A 26735-nucleotide genomic window follows, 5' to 3' on the forward strand; every position below is an offset into this window, starting at 1 on the left:
TCCCCTCCCCAATTCCTATCTGTCCCTCGAGACCCTGATCAATGAAGCCATATTTTTTCCCTTGAGCAGAAAGAAGGTGTTCTATTCTTTGTTCACCCATAATATTGGTCACATTTCCTTATGGTAACTTAGTGTATTAAAACTATCTGTTTGGGCTTCCCAGGTGGCGCAGTGGTTAAGAATCCGCCTGCCAATGCAGGGGACATGGGTTCGAGCCCTGGTCCGGCAAGATCCCACATGCCACGGAGCAACTAAACTAGACCCATGCGCCACAACTACTGAAAGCTGCGTGCCTAGAGCCCGTGCTCTGCAACAAGAGAAGCCACCAGAGTGAGAAGCCACCAGAGTGAGAAGCCTGCGCACCACAACGAAGAGTAGCCCCTGCTTGCTGCAACTAGAGAAAGCCCACATGCAGCAACGAAGACCCAACACAGCCAAAAATAAATTTATAAAAAAAAAAAAACTATGTTTACATCAGTATTTTCCTTTTAGAAGTCTTGGACTCAGTTGAAAATCTAATGAGAATAATGAAACTTCTCAGAAAAAGGAACATACACCCAAATTTTTGCCTGCAATCTCATTAAGCACTCCCTTCCCCAAGCCCATCCGTCCCATGGACCCCAGATTAAGAGAACCAACTCTCAGCTTATATATTGCCTCTTTAATAAATCTATGACTGCTTAGAGGACAAAGAACTTTTTTATTATTAATCTTTATAATCCAATTCTAAGTAAATGTTTGTTGAGTTAATTTATCTCATTCATTTTCAGAACTCTCCATAGTAATGTCAATCCCCATTTTATTAATGAGAACCTGGTGGGGTTAAAAAGTCAAATGTGCAGATTTAACTAGCTTAATTGAATGTTAAAGGAAAGGCACTGTGGAAATCCCAAGATAAATTGATGGTTGGCTTTTAACTTGCAGGTGTGTTTTATGACTTGCTGAATGGAGTTTTGAAAAGAGCAACGTGAGAACAAAGCTAAAGGAAGAAAAGACCTACAGCTGGGCCAGGTGGCCTAAGGACACTAGGAATCCGCAGCTGTGTATATACAAGGGACCCTGTTGGAGATGTCGTCAAGGGCAGAAAAGAACAAGAACCAAGAAAGAGCCAGCAGGAAAGGAGCCTTGAAGTTTCAACTCAGAGTCTAGAGGTGAAAGCTGAAATTTTCACCAGTCCCCCAAGAAATAAGAAAGGTAATGATAATGTAATGAGCTTTTCATAAAGCTAAACTTACTCAATGCAGAAGACTGTTCTTTATTCTGAGATTATTTCCCTCCTAACTTTTTGATGGGAAAATGCCCTTTCTTCCTAAATGATGCCAGTAAAAATTAGCCATTTTAAAAAATATCCTTATTTGGTAAAATATAATGTAGAGAACCCCATGTTGGGTCCTAAGACCTTTTTTTTTTTTTTTTAAACATACCAGTTTTTTTTTTTTTTAATAGCTACTTTATTTATTTATTTATTTGGCTGTGTTGGGTCTTCGGTTCGTGCGAGGGCTTTCTCTAGTTACGGCAAGTGGGGGCCACTCTTCATCGCGGTGCGGGGACCGCTCTTCATCGCGGTGCGCAGGCCTTTCACTATCGCGGCCCCTCCCGTTGCGGGGCACAGGCTCCAGACGCGCAGGCTCAGTAGTTGTGGCTCACGGGCCCAGCTGCTCCGTGGCATGTGGGATCTTCCCAGACCAGGGCTCGAACCCGTGTCCCCTGCATTAGCAGGCAGATTCTCAACCACTGCGCCACCAGGGAAGCCCCCTTTTTTTTTTTTTTTTAATCTCTTTTATTGATCCATGGGATCTAAAAGTCTGAGCAGCACTGTGCTAGGAAACAGCTTACAGTCTCAATCTAAGACAATAGACCAGAGAGAAAAAAAATGGAGTGTAAACAAGATTTCTGGAGATAGTGCCAAGGGGAAATGAAGCCAGGGAGCCCCAGAAAGCACTGGTTCAATTTTAAGTCTGTGCCAAGAAAAAATAGTTAAACCAGTGAATGTGCATCTAAACTATTTGTGACAATGTTTTATAGATAAATCCTTCCCTTTCGGTCCTTGGGTGGCAGCTACAGAATATGAGAGGCAAGAATATGAGAAGCCCTGTCCAGTTTGCTCAGAAAGGCTAACCAGAATGTCTCAGTCATGGAAATGTTAACTTAGCATTTCTGAGGCATAGTGGCTCCATTTTTGTTCCTGGAGCAGGGGAATATCTTTTTGCTCAGTGGGCAAAGGTTTTACAATATTTTCAGTGTTCTATGGAATAGGTTCCCTGTTGTAACAAAGCACATGGGGTTGGGCTCTGCACAGTAGGAGCTTAGCAACCAAATGAAGGAGTTCTAACCAGGGACCCTGACATCAACGTCATTTCAAACAAGACAAGACCACTTTTAACAAAGTGATAAATCAGTACTTCCTGTGACTGATGGACAGGACAGATGATCTGGGTTCTAAAATCCTTTTCTCGGGTAACTGGAAGTTCCCTCCCTCCACCACTCCCTCTGCAGTACTGTGGAGAGATGGTGAACTGGACTGTAAAGAAAACAACCTAAGGAGCGACTAAACATGTTATCAGCAAAACATCATCATAATAAAATGGTTTGTTGAAAGTTTCCTTTTAGGTATTAAGCTTCTCTAGTACATTTAAATACTCTGTTTAATAAATTTGATGCGTATACAACGTTTCAAATGTATCTATTGTTTAGAGTAGAATATAAATGTTAGTTTCCTCATTGTAAAATGAAGTAAATAATGCTATTCGCCACATAGGATTGTCCTGAGGATCAAATGGATTAACATATGTAAAGTGCTTAGAAAAACGCTTGGTACATAGTTACCCTTCAATAAGTATTGGTTATTATTGTTCTTATTATTATTCATGCATCAAATATCTATCCAGTTTCTGCTACATGCCAGGCACTGTTCCAGGGACTGTAGAAACAGCAGTGACTAAGAGACGAGAATGGTCCCTGCTCTCACGGAGCTTCGATTCTACTTGGGGGAGAAAAAAAATACATGTATGTCAGGTGATAAGTAAAAGAAAGAAAAATAAAGCAGGGTAAAGGAAAATAGGAAGCATAGTGCAGGAGGAAGTTGCCACTTTTCATAGGGTGAGTGGTCAGGGAGGTCCTCTCTGATAAGGTAACATGTGGATAGAGACTTGAAGGAAATGAGGTACTAAGCTTTGCAGTTATCTGGGGGGAAGAGTGTGCTTGAGATTACTGAATGAAAAAAATAAGCTACCAAAAAGAAGTAGATCTGGGTTTGTAATAGGGAGTGACAGTACGTGAAGAAGCCATGGCCCATCTAAGACAGGCCTCAGTTCCATTCAGGTGTTGCTGTGAGGAAATGTGGACCCAGTGTTGTCAGATCTTCTGGGCTTTGTGGGGGTTTTTTTGTTTTAAGAAAAACTTTATCTTGAATTTTTAATGTGAACTGTCGTAGGCATAATGTATATATATGTTTGTCAAAAGACATGTACAAGAATGTTCAGAGGTGGGCATTCCCTGGCGGTCCAGTGGTTAGGGTTTGGTGTTTTCACTGCTGGGGGCCCAGGTTCAACCCCCGGTCGGGGAACTAAGATCCCGCAAGCTGCACGGCGTGGCCCAAAAAAAAAAAAATGTTCAGAGGCATTATTTATAATAGCCCCAAACCAGAAGCTACCCAAGTGCCCATTATTAGAATGGATCAGCTGTGGCATAGTAAATAATAACAGTCTCTACACAGCAATGGGAAGCAATCAACTACACTTCACACAACATTATGGGTGAATCTTACAACGTAATGTTGAGAGAAAAAAAGCCAGTCCCTAAAGAGTTCAAAATAGGTAAAACTAAGATATGATGTTAGAGAGCTAGATAGAGGTTACCCTGTCTGGGTGAGGTGCTGGTGACTTTTTTTTTTTTTCCCTTTATCTGAAAGCTGATTTCATGGGTATGTTCAGTTTATCAAATTGTACAGTGATCTGTGCACTTTCCTGTATGCATTTATACTTCAATAAAAAGTTAAAATAAAACTAAAATGTGGGCCAAACAAAGTAAATCTTAAGGCTGAATCAGAGCTGTGGGCTTCCAATTTGCTCTACAATACATAGATTTCTTTAGAGAAAACAGCAGAGAAGTTTTTTAAAAAAAAAACTTATACTTTGAGGGGACTTCCCTGGTGGTCCAGTGGTTAAGACTCCGTGCTCCCAATGCAGGGGGCCCGGGTTCGACCCCTGGTCGGGGAACTAAGATCCCACGTACCACAACTAGAGAAGCCCACGTGCCGCATCAAAGACCCAGTGCAGCCTAAATTAATTAATTAATTTTTTAAAAAACGCTTATGCTTTGAAATGCAGGTAACATCCCCCACACCACCTCTTACAGAAGCTCCTACAAAGCCCAATGAGGAACCCATCTTTCCTTCTGGGTCATTACCCAGCCTCACATTTTCCTTTATATGTGATCCAATAATAATGTCCGCTCTTGTTCTCAAACTAGAGAAATCAACCCATATATACCATATTATAAGCCAAATACTAGTAAAGGTACAGAATTGGAAACCATAGATGCAGGAGGAGAACCCAGAGGCAATTTCAAAGTAGGGTGTGGCCTACTTTAGGTTGAGAGAACACCAGGAGTCTTCAGGTTGGGAGGCTCATAAGAAATAACAGAAGAGGTAGTAGGAATCATACTGGGCTGAAATAATTTATCCAGGAAACAGGCATGTCTTAGCCTGGGCCATGGACCATAGGTAGAGAATCAATCAGGTGTAAAAGATAGGTTTTAGAATCTGTGTGTTCTGGGGAACTTACAAGCACATCTCAAAGGTGCTTCAATTCAGGTGATGGATGAAGTTAAGAAGGCTGTTCTAGGCAGTGAAGACTACAGTCTATGGATGTATGCTGAGGTTTGGGTCTTGGGGGTTCCTTGGGAAGAAATGATTGTCTCAAGAGTTGAGTTACTGGCATAGCAGAAAGGTAGAGTTACTAACATGGCAGAATTTGGGAACTAAGTCACATTTGGTTCCCCAAAGCAAGGGCTAGAGAAGCAGGAGTACGATAAGGATGTTCAAGGAAAGTAGAACCTTCTAGGGGAAGTGAAATTGCATAGCTCAGGACTAAGAAAGGTGTTCCAGGATTGGGAAGGAAACCTAGAAATGACTGAATTAAGGCTAAGAAGAGAAATTCCAGGGGCAGAGAGTTCCAATCTAGCAGAACCGATCCCTTGTTTAGTGCAACAACCTTGGTTGTTATTGTAGTACATTACAGACTACACAAGAATGTCCCAGGGAGGAGGCACCCAAGGTGTGAGGCATCTGTGATCAATTGTACTAGGTTAAGTTGACTGAAAATGCAGGGGCTAGCCTAGAATCTGATTTTTTGTCTCAGAGAGGACTATTTCCTCAGGAGTATTACCCAAAGTGAATCACAACCTCATACCTATTCTGAGAATTCAACCTTTTCTTTGTCCTTGCTACCTCCTTGATAGTGGTGGACCAATTAGAACTCAATGAACTAGTAGTTCCATATTTCATGCTTGATTTTACTATCTTTATCATCAAGTGTTACCAGTACTTCCCACCATACAGACTTACCTTTAATGCTTTCATGAAATGGATTAAAATGCCACCACTAAAGGGTGTCTCAGACCACCAAAACTGAATATTAATTTCCAAGGTATTTGGATTAACTCTGGTCCTCCTTCCCAAATATGGACAGAAGCATGAAAGAAACTTCACATGAAGTAGCTTTAAATCTTAAATATTCAAATCTATTGTCCCTTTTTTACTTCGGAATGCCAGGGAGTTTTGTTTTGTTTTAATTTGGGGAGGGGGGCAGGGATGGAACCTGGCAATTGAAAAGGGGAAGAGAACAGGAAGGCGGGGGTCAGACAGGGACATGGCCAAGGCAACACAGCTGAACAGTTGACTCTGAGGCCTTTGGGGAAACCACATGACAGGAAGGTTTGGGACATTTACCTTCTACCAGCTAAACTCCAGTCCTGCCCTGGATTCATCTGATGGAAGCTCAGAGAAACTGACACATGACTGGGCTTTCGCCAGTGCGGTGCTCTCAGAAGAGACTGCCTGAGCTGCTGACTCTGCCTAGCTCTGGAGACAGAAGCAACGAGAGACTTAGGATTTTGTTCCCCTCTTGTATAAGTAAGTCCAACTACTTGAAAATGGAATGCAAAAAAAGTAGCCAAAAATGGTCTCTCCTAAATCAGGTTAGGTATGTTATCTTCTCCAGGAAGTACTCCCATATTTGCTGACCCCTGCCTCCAAACTGGGTTAGATGCTTGACCCCTTGTTCCCTCTTCTCCCAGCCAATAGCTCTATCACTGCACTTACCCCAATATGATGATTTGTTTCAGTATCTCACTAGAGAAAGGCTTAACCATTTTGTACCCTTGGTAGCCTTCTGAAACCTACGGACCAACACTCGGAACAATGTTTATCAATGCATGAAATAAAATACATAGCATTACAAAGGAAACCAATTATTATATTGAAATATAGTTCTTAACTCCAGACAACCTCTGGAGAATGAATCCCTTGGGTGCATGGACTGAGCCTTCATCTCTGTACTGCCAGTGCCTAGCACAAAGCCTGGCACATAGATGGTACTTACAAATGTTTATTTAATGAATGAACAGAAAGATTAGATGGCTACTGCCAACTCAGCCTGAGGAATGATTCATTGCAATTGCTTGTGTACATACCAGTGGCTTGCATGTGCCTCACCCCGTCTGAGATCTAGACCAGGGCTGTGAGGAAACCCACACTCAAGAATGGGTACATAGCATCTAGCAATAATGACAGGCTACTGGAAGACCAGGAAAACGACAAAGCTCATGTATTTCCACCAGTTGGAATATTCAGATAGTGAAAGTAAACAGGCTCTGTCTTTAGGAGGTGATCTCTTGACTTTGGAAGCATGACGCTCACACTACTTTAAAACACTACCAACAGCTCTGACGGAGGAAAGAAAGGAACCTGAGCTAGTGAGCAGGTGTTCTCCAGGGCTCCTCCTCTGTCCTGATTTGAGCCTCTTGTCTCTGGGAAAGATAAAAGTGTCCCTAAAAACCGCAATAGGGGTGACATTTGCCTTTCTAGGTTCAAGTAGCAGTTTTAGGCTTAGGCAGAAATTTTGTTGTTTATGTACCAACAGAAAACCTAAAGAAGCAAGAAATAAAAGCCACTTCCCTCACTAAAGATATATAAAGGGCCAAAGGTTTGTTCTAAACTGACTGCTATGTCTATTAAATATTTTGAAAAGAAAAATAAAACCCCAATCTTAAAGCTGAAAACCACAACTGTATGGGGTTCAGAAATCTCACCCATAAGGCTTTTAAGATTGACCCTTTCAAGTTAGAGGGCTTCTCTAGCTATACACAGCTATCTGAGGGATGGCAGGACGCAGTTTTCACTTGCTTAACAACAGGGTTTCCAACATCTGTTGGAAGAAACATAGCTTCAGGTGGGTGCCTTCAAAAAAAAAGGAAACTACAGGTCAAAGTTTTGTATTTAATTAAAAAAAAAAAGACTCTCCCACTCCTGAAGTGTATGCTTTCTTTTTTGACCTATTTTTCTTTTAAATTGTCTGCAGTTTCCCTATATTTTTCCTAGTGCAGTAAACAATGCAATCAAAGAAACAAAAAACAGGCTCCGCTCTTGCCCCAGACACTGAAGATGGTCAAAGAGAAGGAATCACAGCACGGAAAATGGGCCCATCTCTAAATATACAAAAACATAAAAAAAAAAGAGAAAACAAAATAACTCCCCCCCCCCCAAAGATATTATTATTACATTCCTGGTACATTTCCTATAATATAATGTTGCAGACAATGCTTCTTTCCCAGGGAGTCCAGCTCGCTCAGGAGGTGACATCTACTCGGTGCCGCAGGATGGGGTGGGGTGTTGAGTCTTCCCTGCCAAACCTAAGGTTTTTTTATGAGCTCAATATCTCACAGAAACAACTGTGGTATCAATGGTACATATGAATCTAAAAGGGGATGAAGGCAGGCAGGCACCTGTCACTGTTCTCTGAATCAGCCAAAAATCTGAAGAGCGTGGGATCCAGGAGACAGACGCCATTAACCACTGAGGGACAGAGGGTAGAACAGAGGAAGCACCAAATGAGTGGCTGCTTTTGGTTCCAAAGCCAAAAAAGGGCCCCACAAAAAAGGGCAGCTGGTCTGGATGAGGAACTCTCCTGCTCCTGGAGTCATGCAATAAAAATGATGGCCTTGGAGCCCCACCCCGAGAACAGCCACAGTCCAAGAATCACAGCAATTTACACATCACACAGTTTGCAAATGAATGGACTAGGAGGGTAAGTGTTTTGACAAAGTAGGGGGCAAGGTGAACTTGAACCCCAAAGCACAGCTGTGACTTCTCTGGATTTCTATTTCTGCCAAGCCACAGGCCTCTGACGCCACTTGCTTGGTGGAAATGTACCCTTCTTCTTAACACTGGCCTTGCCTCAAAACGGCACCCATGACAGTAACCCTCAGAGATATTAAGAGGCATCAGTTGCACTTCTGGAAGTAAGATAACTTCCTTGCCCCATCCTGGCCAAAGCACTTCCCTTTTTAAGCTGCTGCTGGTACGCTACCTTCCCCTCCAAGCAGAGTGCAACTTACTTTTGTTTCAGACTTTTGCATTGGCCTCTGAGGGCCCCTTCTAGGATACAAAATAAAGTCTCCTTCTGCATCCACGTGTGAGTGGGTTGCCTTCCAGGGTCAGATTTGTGTTCCCTGGTTTGGTCAATGCACCTTTATGAGAACAAAACCACATGTGTACACAGACAGACTAGCCTGGAAAGGGCTTTCTGGATAGGGTTTCTGGTTATCTTGATGCCTCCCCTAAAAGAAATAACTTTCTTGGTGTAAGAGGATTAGGACGTTGAGTGACCTACTCTCAACTTCCGGAAGGGCAGCTTGTTTTGTCCATTTTTCAATGAGGGGGTGGAAGGGACCCAACCTGTTCAGTTACAACAACAAGATTTTGTTTTTTAAAAAAAAGGATCCTATGTGGAAATGAGTGGGACAATGGTAAAAATAAACAAATAATTAAAATTCCAAACCAAAACATATCTCCTGGCCCCGAGACCCCCACTTAATCCTCTAAGACCACAATCTCCACATTGTGGACTTGATGCTGGTGTTCTTCCATCTCAGCCATGACTTTCTCCTCAGTCCTCAGTTCTGTCTCCAAAATGACTGCTTTGCCCTCAGCATCCTCAGCCTCTGGGTCTGGGGCTGGGTCAATCTCAATGATGGTCTGCCCATCCTCTGAGGTGCTTTCAACAGCCTGGATGGCTGAGGTCAGGCCAGACTCCATGGCCACCAACTCCACAGGGCTCACCATGGTGGTCATGTTGCCCAGGGTAGTCCCATCCTGCATGGCGGTGGAGCTTAGCAGCGCCAGGCTAGATGAAGGGTGGATGGTCACTGTGTCTGGTGAGCTGCTCTTGGCAGATGAGACCACTGTGGCATAACGGAAGAGCTGAGGGCCAGAAGGCAGTGTGTGGACAGTCACAGGACTGGAGCCCTGGCTGAGGGTGGCCACTGGAATATTGCCCATGGAAAATGACTGACCCACGGGGGTGATGGTGATGGGTGAGATGACTGTGAACTGAGGCTGCTGGACAGGAGGAGAAGGGCTCAGGACGGTGGCAGAGGCCGGCCGCTGGAGCCGGGGCCTTTTGGGAGGCTTAGGGGTGCTCACGGGCATCAATACCACATTTTGAACCGTCTGGGATTTCAGCCTGGGATCCTGAGCTTGCTTCTTCTGCTCTTCCAACTGGCGTTCCAAGTCTATGGAAAAAAGACAGACTTTGTGTGGAGAGAAGTATAATCTTGGGAACAGTAAACTGGGAGTGAGGAGACCTGGGGTCTTGCCCTGGTTTTGCTACTATGTAGCCTCAGGCAAGTCATTTCATTGTTTTCAGGAAGAAACTAGACTGGATGGTCTTTAAAATCCCTCCAGTTACTACATGTCATCGTGTGATTATAGGCAGGTCAATAATTCAGAATCTTTTCGTGCTGTGATCCTACTACAGCTCAACTCTAGAAGCTCCTGTGGCATTTTGTCACTTGTCACCAAAATGCAAACCGAAGAAGTCTCCAGTTGGTCTAGCAGCTTATATATGCTCTGCCAGGGTCTACAGATGAAAATAATATCTGCATAATCCCTTTGCAACTGCCATGGACCCACAAAGGAGCTACAATGGCCACTCTGAAAAGCAGTGATTCCCAAACTGTCCTTCAAGGCAGGATCACTTGCTGGTGACCCAGATGGCTTTAGTCTACCATTAGCCCCCAGAGAAGTCTACAGAAAGTTATAGAGGAAGTCCCTAAGAATTACAGAACTGAAGGAGGTCTTAAGAGTTCTAACACATTCATTTTGACATAGATCCAGAGAGATAAAGCAACTTGCTTACGGTTACAGAGCATGGGCCAAAACAAAAGTCTTCTGATAGTCAACTTGGTGGCTTTTCGACCCCAACACACCTATCACTATCCCTCTCCCAAGGGTCCAATCCAACCTTGATGACCACTGGTGAGTCTGGTTCTACACCAGAACTTCTCTATTGCTTAGCACCCGATAAGCATCCAATAAATAACCAGTTACACCTGTAGAGCACCTTGCTCACTGTGGAACACCCAGAGCAAGTCAACTCCTTGTTTGGAATAAAAGGAGTAGGTAGTGATAAAGAACACATTCAAAAATTTTAAAACACTGCCTTTTACGGTTGTAAGATAATGCATTTTTTCCAACTTTAGTAGTAATCAAAGAAATGTGAACCTAAACAAGATACCAAATCTATAATTTTTAAAAAGTTAAATCAGGGTGTATTATAAAAAAACAACACCCATTGTTGGTGAGCTCAAACTTGTGAATGTAAATTGGTATAATCTTCCTGGAAATTTGACAATAGGTCACAAGACTCCATAAACAAATTATCAATATCATTTAACCTCAAGCTTAAATGGTATTGATATTGTGAAGTAGTTTAAAAGAACATAAGAAGAAAAGTTATATTCATACAAGTTCACTGCAACAAAATAAGCTACTGAAGAAAATTTTGAAAATTTAAATTCATCTCTAGAAGAATGTCTAGGTAAAATACTGGTAGCAACTTGGAAAAATATTAATATGTCACAGTGAAAAAAGCAGAAAACACAACTTTATGTATACTGTGGTTATAACTAAAATGATATGGACAAGGGACCAGAAGCCTACATTTCTAACAAAAACCATTTTTCAGATGGTGTAAAGTTTCAAGGTGGAAGACAGCATTGGACTATGAATAAGAAGACAGAGTTCTACTCTGGGCTTCACTGTCAAGGAGTGATGTGGTCCCAGGCAAATCATTTATCCTCTCTGTGCCTCTACTGGGTTATCTGTAAAATAAGGAAACAGCCTATAATATTCCTAGAAAGATCAAATGAAAAAGGGCATCTCTGAGAATACCTGGTAAACCGAATTTAAAATATAAACTGGGCATAAAAGTAAGTTTAAAACAACCTAAATTGTTGTTCTCTTACCAAATGATCTTTCTTGCCTCTTGTCTTCATGACTGACTATTATAATATATTCTACGTCATTTAAGACTGATAATCCGTACCTCCAACTTGTTTTGCATCTTTCACTGCCTTACCTGCTCCAAAAGCTTCTCTTGATTCTTTTCTGGGTATAAATGATAACTCCCTTTGTTCCACCACTATACCTGCTATATGCCTCTGTTACAAAACTGACTACTTTTTGCACTTATTTCTAAGTCTGCTTTCCCTTGAGTTCCTTGAAAGCCCTCAAGAGACTGAGGCTACCTTATTCAACATTTTATTTCTAAAACCTACCTTGGAGACCAGCACAAAGTACTTATTAAAAAGAGTTAAATTATCCATGTGCTCATAATTTCTGATTACCAGAAATAATGAAAGTGCTAAATGTATATCAAAAGACTCAGTATTAATAATGTAAAAAAGACAAAGGCCAATTTTCTTCTTCTGCCACTTATATTACTGGACTAATGGAGTGATCTAGCAGACATCTTAATCCTCCAAAGATATAGAAGGAGGATCATGTTGCTGGCTTTCTTTTCTTTTCCTTTGTGTTTCCTCTGCTTCCCACCACTCCACCTCACCTAGGACTATGTACAAAGAAAAAGCCAAATCTGATACTATGTGAGTTGAAAGAAAGAAAGAGAGAGAGAGACAGAAAGAGAGACAGAGAGAGAAGGAAGAAAGGACAGAGGGAAGGAGGGAGGGAGGGAAGGGACGGAAGGAGGGAGGAAGGGAGGAAGGAAGGAAAGAAAGAAGAAGCAAGCCAATCTAGTCCCAACAGAAGTCAACAAAGAAATGGCAAGACTCAAGGATATTAGTATAATATCGCCTAAGAAAAGAGAGAAGTTATACATACCTGTCAGAGTATAGAGAAACTGCTCTTCTCCCTGCTCTACTTGGTTCCTTCTGTTGTCCAAAACCTTCTTGACTGTGTCCATTAGGCCAAATGTATGTGCTACATTGTTGAGAACAGCAGCATCTATTTAAAACAAAAGACATGTCTGTCCAGTTAAAACAGAAATGTTCCACCAACTCCCTATTGTGCTGCTTATAAATATAAAACAATCCAGAAATTAGAATACTAATAGCATTTTCAAAAAATTTTAACAAAGATTTATCACATGTGTAACTAATTATTATTTAATTGTTATATCTTTATACATGTTTCCATATAAATAAATACAAAAATAAGGAAAATAATCTTGCATCTGGTTATAGGTTCTGACTTGGTTTAGAAAATATGGTCATTCTACTAGACAGAGCTAAGTTTGAACCTTGGTTTTGATGTTGCCTATCTGTGTGACCTTGGGTAAGTCATTTCCGTCCTCGGTTTTCTCATCTGAAACAAATGCGACTAATAATACTTACTCTGCAAGATAGATATGAAGATTAGAAACATCATATTTTAAGTGCCAAACATGGGAACTGACATGCAATATTATTAATAGTATTATCTCTGTTCCCCTTTATTTTTTTATTTTTTTTGGCCGTGCCGCGCGGCCTGTAGGATCTTAGTTCCCTGACCAGGGATTGAACCCGTGCCCCCTGCAGTGGAAGCATGGAGCCCTAACCACTGGACCTCCAGGGGAAGTCCCTCTGTTCCCCTTTAAACAAAACTTCTTGAAAGAGCTGTCAGTAACTGGTCATTACTTCCTTAACTCAGACCACTTTTCCACCTACAACTCTCTTCCACAGTTATCTCATCCAGTTCCATGGTTTTGAATATCATGGACATGCTAAGAATTTCCACATGTAGATCTCCAGCCCAGACCTCTTTCCTGCATTACAGATTAATACTTCTGTTGAGACAAATGACTTCTGCATTTGAAGCCCTCATAAGCATCTCAATTAAACAAGTCAAAAACCCATTCTGATTTCTTCTCCCAGTGGTCTTCATCTCAGGAAATTTTACCACCACTCACAGCTCAGACCAAAAATATATGAGTCATCCTGGATTTCTTTCTTTTTCACCCTACATCCAATCCATCAGCAAGACTTGTCAGTTCCACATTCAAAATATAAGCCCAATACAATCACTTCTTCCCAGGTCTACCACTACCCACTCTAATCCACGCTACCATCATCTCTTGCCTGGACTAATTCCTTCAAGAGTTTCCCAACTGGTCTTCTTGTTTCTACTCTTGCCCCATATAATTTATTCTCCCCACAGCAACCACAGTGATCTTTTAAAAATATAAATAAATCTGAGGGACTTCCCTGGTGGTACAGTGGTTAAGAATCTGCCTGCCAATGCAGGGGACACAGGTTCGATCCCTGGTCTGGGAAGATCCCGCACGCTGCAGAGCAACTAAGCCCGTGTACCTAGAGCCTGTGCTCTGCAACAAGAGAAGCCACCACAATGAGAAGCCCACACACTGCAACGAAGAGTAGCCCCTGCTCGCCGCAACTAGAGAAACCCCGCGCGCAACAACGAAGACCCAACGCAGCCAAAAATAAATAAATAAATAAAATAAAAATTTTAAAAATTAGTTAAGACTGTCATGGGGTCATTAGAAATTGTCAAACGTGATAATTCCCTCAATTACAAGCAAGTGAAGAAATAATCTTGAAAATATTAATGAGTTTGATTCCATTAAAGATATAAAAATAAAAAAACTATATTAAAAAAATATAAATATATCTGATCACTTCACTCCCCTGCTCAAAATCACTATGATGGCTTACCATCACCTTAAAATAAAACCCAAAGTTCTGACGAAAGCTTATCTAAACTGTCCCCTCTGCTCCTTTCCAACTTCATCACCTACCACTCTCTCCATTAATTAGTCCTCTGGAGCCACGTCAGTGCTTCTCTAATTCTTTGAACCCACCAAGTTCATTGTAACTTCAAGATCTTTGTTCCCTCTGCCTGGAATGCAGACGATAGTTCTGGAAGCCTTAAACTAACAGAATATGAGAACTGTCTAAAACCAGGTGGATTTCTCCAATTTTCAGACTCTATATATCTACTTTGTATCTATATCGAGAGAGAGAGAGAGAAAGAGATTGCTTTCTGGCACCATTTACAAGGCAAAAATTACCTGTGGAAAAAGCAATGCCAGACCTGAGTTCAAAACCTAGTTATGCTAAAAATAGAGCTACCATATATGATCCAGTAATCCCACTCCTGGGCATATATCCAGAAAAGATGAAAACTCTAATTTGAAAAGATACATGCACTCCAATGTTCATAGCAGCAATTTACAATTCACAGTAACCAAGACATGGAAGCAACCTAAGTGTCCATCAACAGATGAATGGACAGAGAAGATGTGGTATATATATCCAAAGGAATATTTCTTAGCTATAAAAACAGAATGAAATATTGCCATTTGCAGCAAGGTGGATGGACCTAGAGAATAACATACTAAGTAAGAGAAAGACAAATAACACTTACATGTGGAAGCAAAAAGTAATACAAATGAATTTATTTACAAAACATAAACAGACTCACAGACATAGAAAAAAAACTTATGGTTACCAAAGGGGAAGTGAGGAAGGGATAAATTAGGAGTATGGAATTAACAGATACACACTACTATGTATAAAATACATAAGCAACAAGGATCTACTGTATAGCACAGGGAACTATATTCAATATCTTCTAATAACCTATAATGGAAAATAATTTGAAAAAATACACACACATAGGGGCTTCCCTGGTGGCACAGTAGTTAAGAATCCGCCTGCCAATGCAGGGGACACGGGTTCAAGCCCTGGTCCGGGAAGATCCCACATGCTGCGGAGCAACTAAGCCCGTGCGCCACGACCACTGAGCCTGCGCTCTAGAGCCCGCGAGCCACAACTACTGAAGCCCATGTGCCACAACTACTGAAGCCCGCACGCCTACAGCCCGTGCTCTGCAACAAGAGAAGCCACCACAATGAGAAGCCCGCGCACCGCAACAAAGAGTAGCCCCCACTCGCCGCAGCTAGAGAACGCCCGCGCACAGTAACGAAGACCCAACGCAGCCAAAAATAAAATAAATTAAATAAAAAGAAATTTAAAAACACACACACACATATATATAACTGAATCACTTCGCTGTACACCTGAAACTAACACAATATTGTTAATCAACTATACCTCAATAAAAAAAAAAATTTTACAATTCAAAAAAAAAAAAAAACCCTAGCTATGAACTTTGGATAGTAACTTTTTATGAGCCTTAGTTTCCTAACCTGTAAAATGAGGATAATAATACCTATACCTCAGTGTTTCATGAGGTTAACATGATCTGCCTACAATGACTGCTATTGTTAGGATTAGTGTGTTTACCTGTGACTTGGAAGGGAGCCTGGATAAGCCGCTGCTGAACTCCCCTGAGTAGCTCCTCTATTTCCTTCTGTATATTGCAGACAACCTCTTCCATCAGTCCTACATCAGCTATTCCTTTCCAGAACATCAAAGTGTCCTCTGGCAAAAGAGGGATAAGACAGAGGGTAAACAAGGGACGCTACATATACTTAGGCATATCTCTACAATGTTAAATTCAAAATTATTTCGATTCAAAATGATTTTTTTTTCCATGCTGCACAGCTTGTAGGATCTGTTCCCTGACCAGGGATTGAAACCGGGCCACAGCAGTGAAAGCCCAGAATCCTAACCACTAGGCCACCAGGGAACCCCCCTCAAAATGATTTCTTATTGGGCTATTTCTGGGAAAAGAAAAGAAGCCTTTGGAACACTAGCTGCCTCCCTGAGTTGGTATCTAATTATTTGAACTCTGCAGCAAAATAGGGACTTGTGATAATTGCCTCAATTTGTCATGCCTCTGGCTACAGGGAACGGGTATCTTCCTCCAATAAAAATATTAAATGAAATATTTAATAAATACTAAAGCATTTATTTAAATAATTTAATTTAAAATTAAATAATACATAATATTTTAAATGTTAAGTAATAAAGAAATTAAATTAAGTTAAAGATATACTCCCTCTAATCCTATACTTAAAAAACCAAAATAAAGGGACTTCCCTGGTGGTCCAGTGGGTAAGACTCCACGCTCCCAATGCAGGGGGGCCTGGGTTTAATCCTGGTCGGGGAACTAGATCCCGCATGCATGCCGCAACTAAGAGTTCGCATGCTGCAACTAAGAAGTCCACATGCCGCAACGAAGATCCCACGTGCCGTAACTAAGACCCGGCGCAGCCAAAATAAATAAATATTTTAAAAAAAAACAAAACAAAAAACACAATAAAACAGTTGAATAGGTGGGGTTATAAGCTCCCTGAGGGCAGAAGCTATGTCTTTCCATCTATCTAGATCTAGCAACAGTACCAGCTAAAAACAGGCAGCAATAAATATTTGTTAAATAAATTAATGAATGAAGGATGATGTGAAGCTTCTCCTGTCCCCTCTAAGTGAATCATTGTTAATCACCATCCTCTACACCACCTGCTACCTAATTTTTTCTTCTAACATCTTGCAGCTTGGTTTTTCTAACAAATGTGCCAAAGTTGGAGTCAGTGTGACAGGATAAAAAGCATGGACTTCAGAGTTAAACAGATGAATTCAGTTAAACAGCTGAATTACTAGTTGTGTGACTGGTCTTAGGCAGGGTGCTGACCCTTTCTGAGTCTCAATTTCTTCATAAAATCTGACTTTACAGGGCTATTGCTTGGATTAAAATAAGATGTTTGCAGCTGTAATTAGTATTAATATGCATAAGAAAAACCAGCACAAGTAACGAAGAGGCCTTCTGTGTCCATAATTATAATGGTGATAAGAGTCACAAAACCTTACAAGAAATCTGAGCCCCATAGAAAGTACCTGAAATTTCCTCTGAGTCTTTCTTCATGCCCTCCTCTGTGGCCATGGTGACAGCAGCAGTGAGAGCCGAGTTCCATTCCAGCCCTGCCTCTTCCATGCTCTCTTCTGAGATGGCAATCTGTGTGATGCTACCTAAAAGCAGTCCATTAGAGGGAAGGCCTGTGAATTTTATGAAAAAGTCACAACTATCCTCTATCTCAGACAGCCAAAGAGATCCTGTTATTTAACTTTCTAACCTTTTGCCTGCATGTCCCTATATTAAAAACTAGAATCCTAGGTAATCCACGATGAATACTGGATTTCCTAAATAAAACCTGCCTTGCAAAAGAAAATGCTTTCTTCTTACTCTGAATAGAAAGTGAAAGATAACTTACAAAATCACAAAAGAGCAATCTGCTTTCTGAGCAGTTACGTTTTCGAAAGAGACTGAGGTGGGCACGACTGCCAGGCTGCAGGCCCCAGACTTGGTGAGGATGAGGAGGACTTGAAATAATTTAAAAGAAAATTACAGTCAAGAGCCCTACTACAAGCATGTTTGATACTAACCATCTAGAATACATGAAGTTGCTGTAACTTATTTATCAGGCTATGTAAGAGAAAGCAAGAGAAATGAGACCAAAATAAATCAGATAAGAGATCCATGAATAGCAGATTCACAGAGGAAAAAACTACTGCTATCAATTTTATATTAAGGTTTTAAACAAAAAGAATTGAGAAGAATCAAACTGATCCAGACAGAAATATAGACAAGTGTGGACTCTCCACACTGGAGGATATCAATAATCAAGCAAACAAGTAATATCAATATGGATGATCAAGTAAAGAAGTTTCAGCATAATGAAAAGGAAGTAGATAATTTCACAGCATTTTTCATTTTTCAAGTGAAAGTGTCACACCACCAAATATTCAAACTGCTAGATATTTTACACTTTCCTGAAAGGAACTTAGGTTCCAAGAAATCTGGCTTCTACTCACCCAGTGGTTACTCACAGAACATTAGGACTGACCAAAAGAAACCTTGGGAAGTCATTTTTAAAGCACAATACTTCCCTTACATCCTTTAGCATTCTTGTGTCTCTGTCAGGCATATTTATAAGTCTCCTGGAAGTAGTTTAGACATATTCTATCTAAGAATTTTAGCTGTGCTAAGTCTCCAGCTGAATGAAATCCTTAATAATAACCTCATATGGCTGTATCTTTCCTAGAGAGCCCTTGTCCCAAGCTCAACAATACTGAAGTTAAGTGTGTGCCCATCCTATCTCATTTGTGAAGAAGCCTCAGCTTGCTTATCTGAATTCCTTACAGACAGAGCTCTTTGATCCTTACAGCAGTCTCCAGAGTCCAGCCCAGCCAATGACACACTGTCTTTGATACATCTCAGTTCAACAGCTGAAAACCGTTCTCCGTTCTAATCCACCCGCCTGCCTTGACCACTAGAAGAGCAAAGGATTTTTAAAACAATCTGATTTCAAAGATATGTCAAGTGGCACCAAAGTGAGGCTGTTAAATAAGCATTATATGGATCACCTTTCTAACGTTTACCATGCACTGTAATAAAGAAACAAGGAAGGAGGTCTGGCCAATAGGAATCATTTGGGAGAAAACAAAGAGAGTTCTTTCTAAAGCATGGACTCCCACCCAAGATTACCATACCTTACATTAACGCTCTCGAGAATTGAAAAAAGAAACACAAAGGAGAAATGAGGGGAAAAGTGCTACTGAAAAACACAGTGGGTTTTCAGGTGGTTTCCTACCCCCTACCATCAGCCGAAGTGGGTGTCTGCACCACACTTGTCTGCTGTCCTGGCACTGGAGCTCTTGCACTGCTGATCAGAAGATCAAATTTGGTGCTTCTGCAGGTATTGGAGCAAACCTTGTCATGTTGGTAAAAATCAATCTGTCCGGAGTCCATCATTTTCCTGTGCAAAGAGAGACAAGAAGTACCAATTCAGCCTGCACTTCATGTTGAAGGGACAAATAGAGACAACGTTGCTGAGTCCCTTCTATATGTTAATGAAACCTAATAGTATTAAAAGTCATTAGGGGCTTCCCTGATGGCGCAGTGGTTGAGAATCTGCCTGCCAATGCAGAGGACACGGGTTCGAGCCCTGGTCTGGGAAGATCCCACATGCTGCGGAGCGACTAGGCCCGTGAGCCACAATTACTGAGCCTGCGCGTCTGGAGCCTGTGCTCCGCAACAAGAGAGACCACGATAATGAGAGGCCCGCGCACCACGATGAAGAGTGGCCCCCACTTGCCGCAACTAGAGAAAGCCCTAGCACAGAAAAGAAGACCCAACACAGCCATAAACAAATAAATAATTAAATAATTTAAAAGTCATTAGGTTGCAGAAATTCTAATTGGGGCTATAAAATGTTCATTGGTCCTGCCCACATTTACAAGTACTCCTCTTCCCTCCTTAGCCTACTCATTATGAGTACTCTCTTTTATTTCCCGTTATCACAAAGTTTTAGACATATACTCCTGACAATAGCTAAATTTCCCCATAGAATCTCATTGAAACGAAGCCCAAAAGGGGAAAAGACTAACTCATATCCCAGCACAAATGAGAAATGCCACAGAGGGATTAGAATTTTGTGATTAGATTCTGATGTATTAGTACTTGTAGACCAGCAAGATCTGTTGCCACTTCTGGAGACATAAAACTTCAGCACATTTCTTTCCTTTAAAAAAAAAAGAAGAGATAACTCTCCTATAAATACAGAGCAAAGTTGATTATACTAAACCCCCACTATAAAATGTCCTTATAACTAGATTCACAAGACGTTATTATAGGCCATGAGCAAAGCCATGAGGTATTTTAATTACAGTAAACTCTATGTTATAATGTTACTTGGCTTTCACTAAAGATTTTTTAGACACTCTGAGTCTTTTACATTTGGGGAAAGTTGGCATACACTTGTTTTTCTGGGCAAATAAAACAAGCCAAGAACAAAAAAAAAAAGAAAGTTAAAGGTATTCACCCCCAATTTCGTTCAACTACTGATTAATGCATACAAATCATCTGGAATGAATTTTTTTTTAATTATGCCTCTGACTATAAAAATCATACATAAAGAAAAAAACATTTTCTGTGGAAAGTACAGAAAACTATAAAGAAAACAGCTGCTCTTTAAAAAAATATCCAACACAGAGATAATATCAACATTTCAGCATATTTTCTTCTACTAAATTTACTTATATATGTGTGTTTTTTAAAACAACTAAATTAATTGATATTACATTTTGTTTTCTTCCTTACATTACATCATAAGCATTTTCCATGTAAAAACTCTTTAGAAATATTTTAATGACCTCATAATATCCCATAGTATAAACTCATATATATTTAGATGAGCCATAATTTACTTTAGATACACCTTGATTGTATATTAAAGCAGACTGTAATTTTCACCATCATAAATTATGTTGCAATGAACACTTTTATACTTGAATCTCTACAAGCACTATAGATTTCTCTTAAGACAGATTCCTTAAAAAAATTAAAGACAGGGGGACTTCCCTGGTGGTCCAGTGGTAAAGAATCCACCGTCCAATGCAGGCGACACAGGTTCGATCCCTGGTCGGGGAATTAAGATCCCACATGCTGCAGGGGACCTAAGCCCTCGCGCCACAACTACTGAGTTCGTGTGCCGCAACTAGAGAAAAACCCAAGCACCGCAACAAAGATCCCACGTGCCACATCTCAGACCTGATGCAGCCAAGAAAATAAATAAATAAAAATAAAAAAATTAAAGACAAAAGGTAAGAGGTTTTTAAGGCTCTTGATACATGTTCTGCGGGGAACTTTTAATTCTTAACCACATTTTAAAATTTTCTATCAATAGTTGAGTGCTCAAGAAATACCAACTAATGTTAATTTCACCGAGGAGTGGGGTGGATTACAATGATAAACTTGCTGCATAAAGAGATGGGAGTGGGGATACTGTACATTCTAAAGTTTATTTCTGGGACTTCCCTGGTGGTGCAGTGGGTAAGACTCCACGCTGCCAATGCAGGGGGCCCGGGATCGATCCCTGATTTGGGAACTAGATCCCATATGCACGCCGCAACTAAGAGTCTGCATGCCGCAACTAAGACCGGGCGCAGCTTAAATAAATAAATAAATATTTAAAAACAAAACAAAGTTTATTTCTATGGTACAATGACGGTAAGGATTGCATTCGCTGTGCATAATTGTTACTTACGAACAGCACCCTTCTACTCTACCAGATTATCCCAGGATTTGTCCATCAGCCCACATCTCCGTCGTTGTCAAGCTTTCTTAGCACCAGGCTTAGCTCTGCCTATGCTGAGTGATCTCAAGCTGGACTGTCATCTACTCCTGAGCTTCCCTTCCCAGAGAAGATCTTGCCCAACATTCTGACATCAGAAGAATTTGTCCTAGATGCTGGGAAGAGTCAATTTAATTCAATTTTTCTTCTCTCACGGGATTTTAAGAACAAGTTGATGAAGGTCAAATAATACATGGATTGTTTAAGCCAATCCTTCAGCCAGAATAAAAATTCTTAAGAAGACTGGATTCTCTGGATTCCACCATGATTAAGTGCCCCACAGTCAGTTGAAAGGTATGAACTTGCTATTAGAGCTCACCTGAGCATGATTCCACCCAGACGAATAGCTCTCTTCCAGTCCTTCAGGGTGGATTTGCCAGCCAGATGAACAAAATGCTTGGGGCTGATCAACTGATCATTGAACTAATGTAAAAAGTAAAGTCCAAAATAATCCAATGTTAATTTAGGCAGGCCAAGAGGGAAAGAAAGACATAACTCTACTTGTTATGTACAAAAAATACCCAAATGACATCTTTAGTCATAGCCTTGTATTCTCCATCCTCCCGCCCTATTGTGCTAGAGAAGATGATCCTTCTCTGGACACAGTGCCCTGTCCTGGTACGAAGCTACAGAAGACACGAGGAGGGTCAGAGATTAATATACTGATTAGAATCTAAAATCCATTTATGCCCTGAATCAAGCAGATGGGTCCAATGTTGCAAAGGCTATTTAAACTGAAGTAATCTATCCAGCCCTAATGACAAGATTCAGGATCTGGTAGAAAGAATAAGGATGGTAGAAACCAACAGCACTACAAAGCCTCGAAGCTCTGTAATTCTTAATGATTCTAGGATGATGCCACTGATGGTGACTACTATCTATGGGTCAGCTGTGGCTACCAGTGGAGACAGAATAAGCAATTATTTCCACATTGTGCTCTCATGAAGATTACTTATTTTTATCAGTAATAATTTTTAATAAACTCTACCAAATTACACACCAGTGTAAGGCATTTTACATATATGCTCTCACTTCATCTTCTAGCAACCTTACTGTGTGCGTATGTGTGTATAATTATTTGTATTTTAACATATGAGGCTCTGAAATATTAAATAACTTGATCAAGGTCACCTAGCTAGTCAGTGATAGAGATGGGACTCCATTCATTCAACAAATATTTGAATATTCATTCAACAAATATTTACTGATAAATATGACAAGCCCTATTCTAGGTACTGGGGATACAATGGTGAACAAGATAGACAAATTCTCAGCTCTCAAAGGACTTATATTCTGGTGGGAATATCCAGGTCAATTTCACTCCAAAGCCCCTATTTTTTTTTTTTTACTGTGACACAAAGGGACACCACAAAATTAAAAACATTGACACGGTGGAAGAGAGAGAAGAAGCACTAAAACCATACCCTTTGAAAACAAGGAGACCCAAAATAGGCCCCAGCAAGGAGAGAAGACAATTACCTTGACACACTTTACATTTATTCCTGGGCATACAAACTTCTTCCAAAGGAGAATGGCTTTGCTCTCCCCACAAGTTATGGGGTAAGCAATTTCCATATCCTCATTTGCTTCTATAGTGCTTGCATCTTGAAAATGGAAAAAATATCATTTATTTATCAAACACTCTTCCCCAAAGCTTAATTCAGAATCTCTAGTCTCCTGGTTCTTCTGAGGGGCTAACAGTTCACACTGGTTGGTACTGTTTAGGAATCTTCTGGAAGAAGTTTGGCATAACAGCTCTCTTACCAAGCTCCCACTATGTCCCAGACGCTGTGCTGTGTGCTTTTATAGGCTTAATCTTTTTTAGTTCTTAAAACAATCCTGTGAGGCAGTGATTGTTTCCTATGTCCCTGTGTAGGACTCAGAAAGGTGAAGGGACTTTCCCAAGGACACACAGCTAAGAAGTGAGAACGTGGGATTCAAACTCAGGTTTGTCTAACTTCAGTTTCTTTCCACTGACTGCCTTCCAATCAACACCTCATCAGCAACTTCCCTAATGATAGAGATCAACCTTGAGGCTCCAATTTCTTTGAGGGATTTCTATTGATGAAAAATCTTTTCAGCAACCCTAGCAAATTCACATTAAACATCAATGGACAGCCCTAGCATCTTAGGCAGCGGTGTCTCTAGATGTGCCATCATCAAATTGATGGCTACAGCACTGGTAGGGCACACTGGGTAGGGGGGAAAAATAAGGCACAAAAGGCAAGAAATCTCAACCAAGGAACCTAAGGTCGAAAGTACTAGAACAGGGTTTCCTTGGTGGTCCAGTGGTTAAGACTCCCCACCTCCACTGCAGGGGGCACGGGTTCCGCATACCTTGAGGTATGGCCAAAAAAAAAAAGTACTAGAACAACAAAAAGACTTACCAATCCCTTCTTCAATTTTGTGTATCGTGTGAGTTTCTACTGCCACAACTGCCCTGTTGTTCTCGGATCCGGCTTCATAAATCCTGTTGTAAAAGTGTCCATCGATAAACAAACTACATAAATCATGAAAAAATTAATATTCACAGCATGGGGTTAAGAAATTTGTTTTAATCTCTCTCAAAAGGAATAAAATAATATACTCTACAACTCGATGTTAGTGCTTTGACTAGTGCCCCAGTGTATTTAAATTCTAAGCTGCCCGGGACTGCTTAGCAGCTACTACCATGGAAATGAATCAACAACTTTCCTCACCCCAAAGGAAAGTTCCTCTTGCTACTGTATTTACAGCACCACTTGCTACTATTTTACACCAGACTTTTCCCTAACTTTAAAAGCTCATGACATAAAGTGCTGCTTCAAGTATAAGATTAAGTCACATTATAGATTTATCCAAATAAGACTAAAAAGTAATACTGTTAGTTCAAACCAGGAAGAACCTACTGACCACAGAAGTTGATGTCCCTTGTTGGAATCTAGGAACTTTAGTCATTTTTACACTTTAGCATTTTTTAAGTCACCATAATCAAACTATAGACATGAGCAGAACCTAGTTAAAAAAAAAAAAAAAAAGTAAGAGAGCCATTATGCCCAAAGTAACTAGCAGTAACTAGAGGTACCACTTAAGGAAAATCTCTCTCCAAAATGTTTCTACCTTCTAAGAAATGTGCTCAGAACACCTAACACGATACACTGACATCCTTTGCTCAATTTCCATAATAAACCTACCGTGTTAATTATTGCACTTGTTACCCTAAAGCACTGCCTGAATAATCTCCTTTGCATCAGTGATTAGCCATCCGCATGGTGACACCTCTAGCACAGACCTCCCTTCTGAATTCCACACCAGGACACGATTAACTGCTAAATAAATAAGTAAATTTGGATATTCCATAGGACTTTATTGAATTCATTATGTCTAAAATAACCAAGTTCTCTTTCCTCTCCCACCTCCCAAACTACTCTTCTTCCTATATTCCCCATCCTTGTAATGGCACCACCCAGCACACAGTAGCCTAAAACAGAAGCCTGGGAATTACACTGAATTTCTCCCTTTTCCTCCTCCTCAACTCCCACATAGTCAGTCACCAAGTCCTGCCAGATGCATCTCCTTAACACCAGCCATCCTCCCTGTCTATTTCCACCACTACCGCCTTAATTCAGGCTGCATCATCTCTAGTCTGAACTGGTCTCCTTGCATCTACCTGATCTTCTATATTCCTTCCAGAGTGATCATGTAACGCCCTCCTCAAAACCCTTCAAGAATCCTCTCCTTGCTGCTAAAATAAAGCCCCAAATCCTTAATATGATATTTAAGTCCCTCCAAGATCTGGCCCCTGGTTTCATCTCTCACCAAATCCCACCAGACAATCCAAGCCCCAATCATACCAAACTATTTGTAGTTCCCAAAACTGCCATCTTCTTTTACACCGTCTATTTTTGCTCTTCTCCCTCTTCCCAGAACATCCTTCCCCATCTTTTGTTTTTTAATGAGTAGCCTATATGATGCTTTTCCTTCCATCTCAATCCTCCAGTATAATCACCCACTTCCTCCTTTGTGATGCAACTGTACTTTAGGCTTTTGTCACAACAACTATAACACTTCATACTATATACTTGTTTACCTGTCTCTCTTTCTCCTTGGGCATAGTCTAAAAGGTCCCTGAGAAGGAGTTCCCTGGTGGCCTAGTGGTTAGGATTCCAGGCTTTCACTACCATGGCCCTGGTTAGGGAGCTGAGATCCCGCAAGCCACGTGCAAAAAAAAAAAAAAAAAGTCCCTGAGAGCAGAGATTACATTTTATTCATTTTGTATACCTGGCATGTCGTGTGCTAACTGGAACATGGCACAGCACACAATAAATGACCGGTAAATGAATGAGGAGTGTGATACACATGAGAGACTGCTGCTTCTGGAATTCCGTGGTTGTCCAGTGGTTAGGACATGGCGCTCTCACTGCCAGGGGCCCAGGTTCGATCCCTGGTCAGGGAACTAAGATCTGGCAAGCTGCAGCGTGGCCAAAAAAAAAAACAAACCACTGCTTCAAGTAAATTTGGTAAGCTCATTCTAACTTGACCAGTATGTGCAAAATCCTTTAAAAGAATAAATTCTTGTCTATACATAATTTCAACAACCGGAAAATTGCACTTGGGGTGGGAAGTCAGGGAATAGTCTATATTTTTATGGGCAAACAAGATTTTATCAGGGAAAATCTTTCTAAAGCAACTCAGGATAGTGATGGATTTAGCCTAATTCTCTATACCTACTACAATTATGGTAAAAAAATTATAAAATATGTTTAAAATGTTAAGGCGTTATGAGATACCGACATGCCTTATGAATCATCGAAGTGAGGTAAAATTATGTTTACTGGAGTTTTAAAGTTAAGTCTACATCATTGTATTCTAATTCACTGAAAACTGAAAATCCACAGAGTTAAGTTCTTTTTATCTTGAATGATAAGGAAAGATATTCTGATTAATTGAATGTGGAATTATTACATAAACTAAGGCGTACCCTACTGACCTGAAAGAGTTTATACAGCTTCCTAAGGCCTTAAACTTAGTACTAGGGAGGGATATGAGCATGATAAGGAAAGTAAGGTCACTACTCCTCAAATTGAACTATTCCACTCAGCACACTGAGTAAATTTATGTAATATTAAAATCACCAGTCCCTGA

General features: G+C 40.7%; 1 protein-coding gene across 13 annotated transcripts in view; it reads right to left on the minus strand.

Moving 5' to 3' along the window:
- Positions 1-1466: 1466 nt before the first annotated feature.
- Positions 1467-26735, minus strand: part of GMEB1 (glucocorticoid modulatory element binding protein 1) — a 35781-nt gene continuing 10512 nt past the window's right edge. For 9 of the 13 annotated variants that reach the window (XM_082440467.1, XM_082440465.1, XM_082440469.1 and 6 more), the window contains 8 exons: positions 23999-24111; positions 23091-23215; positions 21931-22034; positions 19078-19235; positions 17317-17448; positions 15823-15960; positions 12401-12523; positions 1467-9792 (listed from right to left, as the gene is read on the minus strand). In XM_082440467.1, coding sequence (XP_082296593.1) covers positions 9092-9792; positions 12401-12523; positions 15823-15960; positions 17317-17448; positions 19078-19235; positions 21931-22034; positions 23091-23215; positions 23999-24111 — 1594 coding nt within the window. In that variant the 3' untranslated portion in view covers positions 1467-9091. Of the gene's footprint in view, positions 9793-12400; positions 12524-15822; positions 15961-17316; positions 17449-19077; positions 19236-21930; positions 22035-23090; positions 23216-23998; positions 24112-24503; positions 24606-25871; positions 26062-26735 lie in introns of all 13 variants that reach the window. The other 4 variants (XM_082440460.1, XM_082440459.1, XM_082440461.1 and 1 more) reach the window with 4 other exon arrangements.

Source organism: Balaenoptera physalus, assembly GCF_965194825.1.
Source record: "Balaenoptera physalus genome assembly, chromosome: 1".
Lineage (NCBI taxonomy): Eukaryota > Metazoa > Chordata > Mammalia > Artiodactyla > Balaenopteridae > Balaenoptera > Balaenoptera physalus.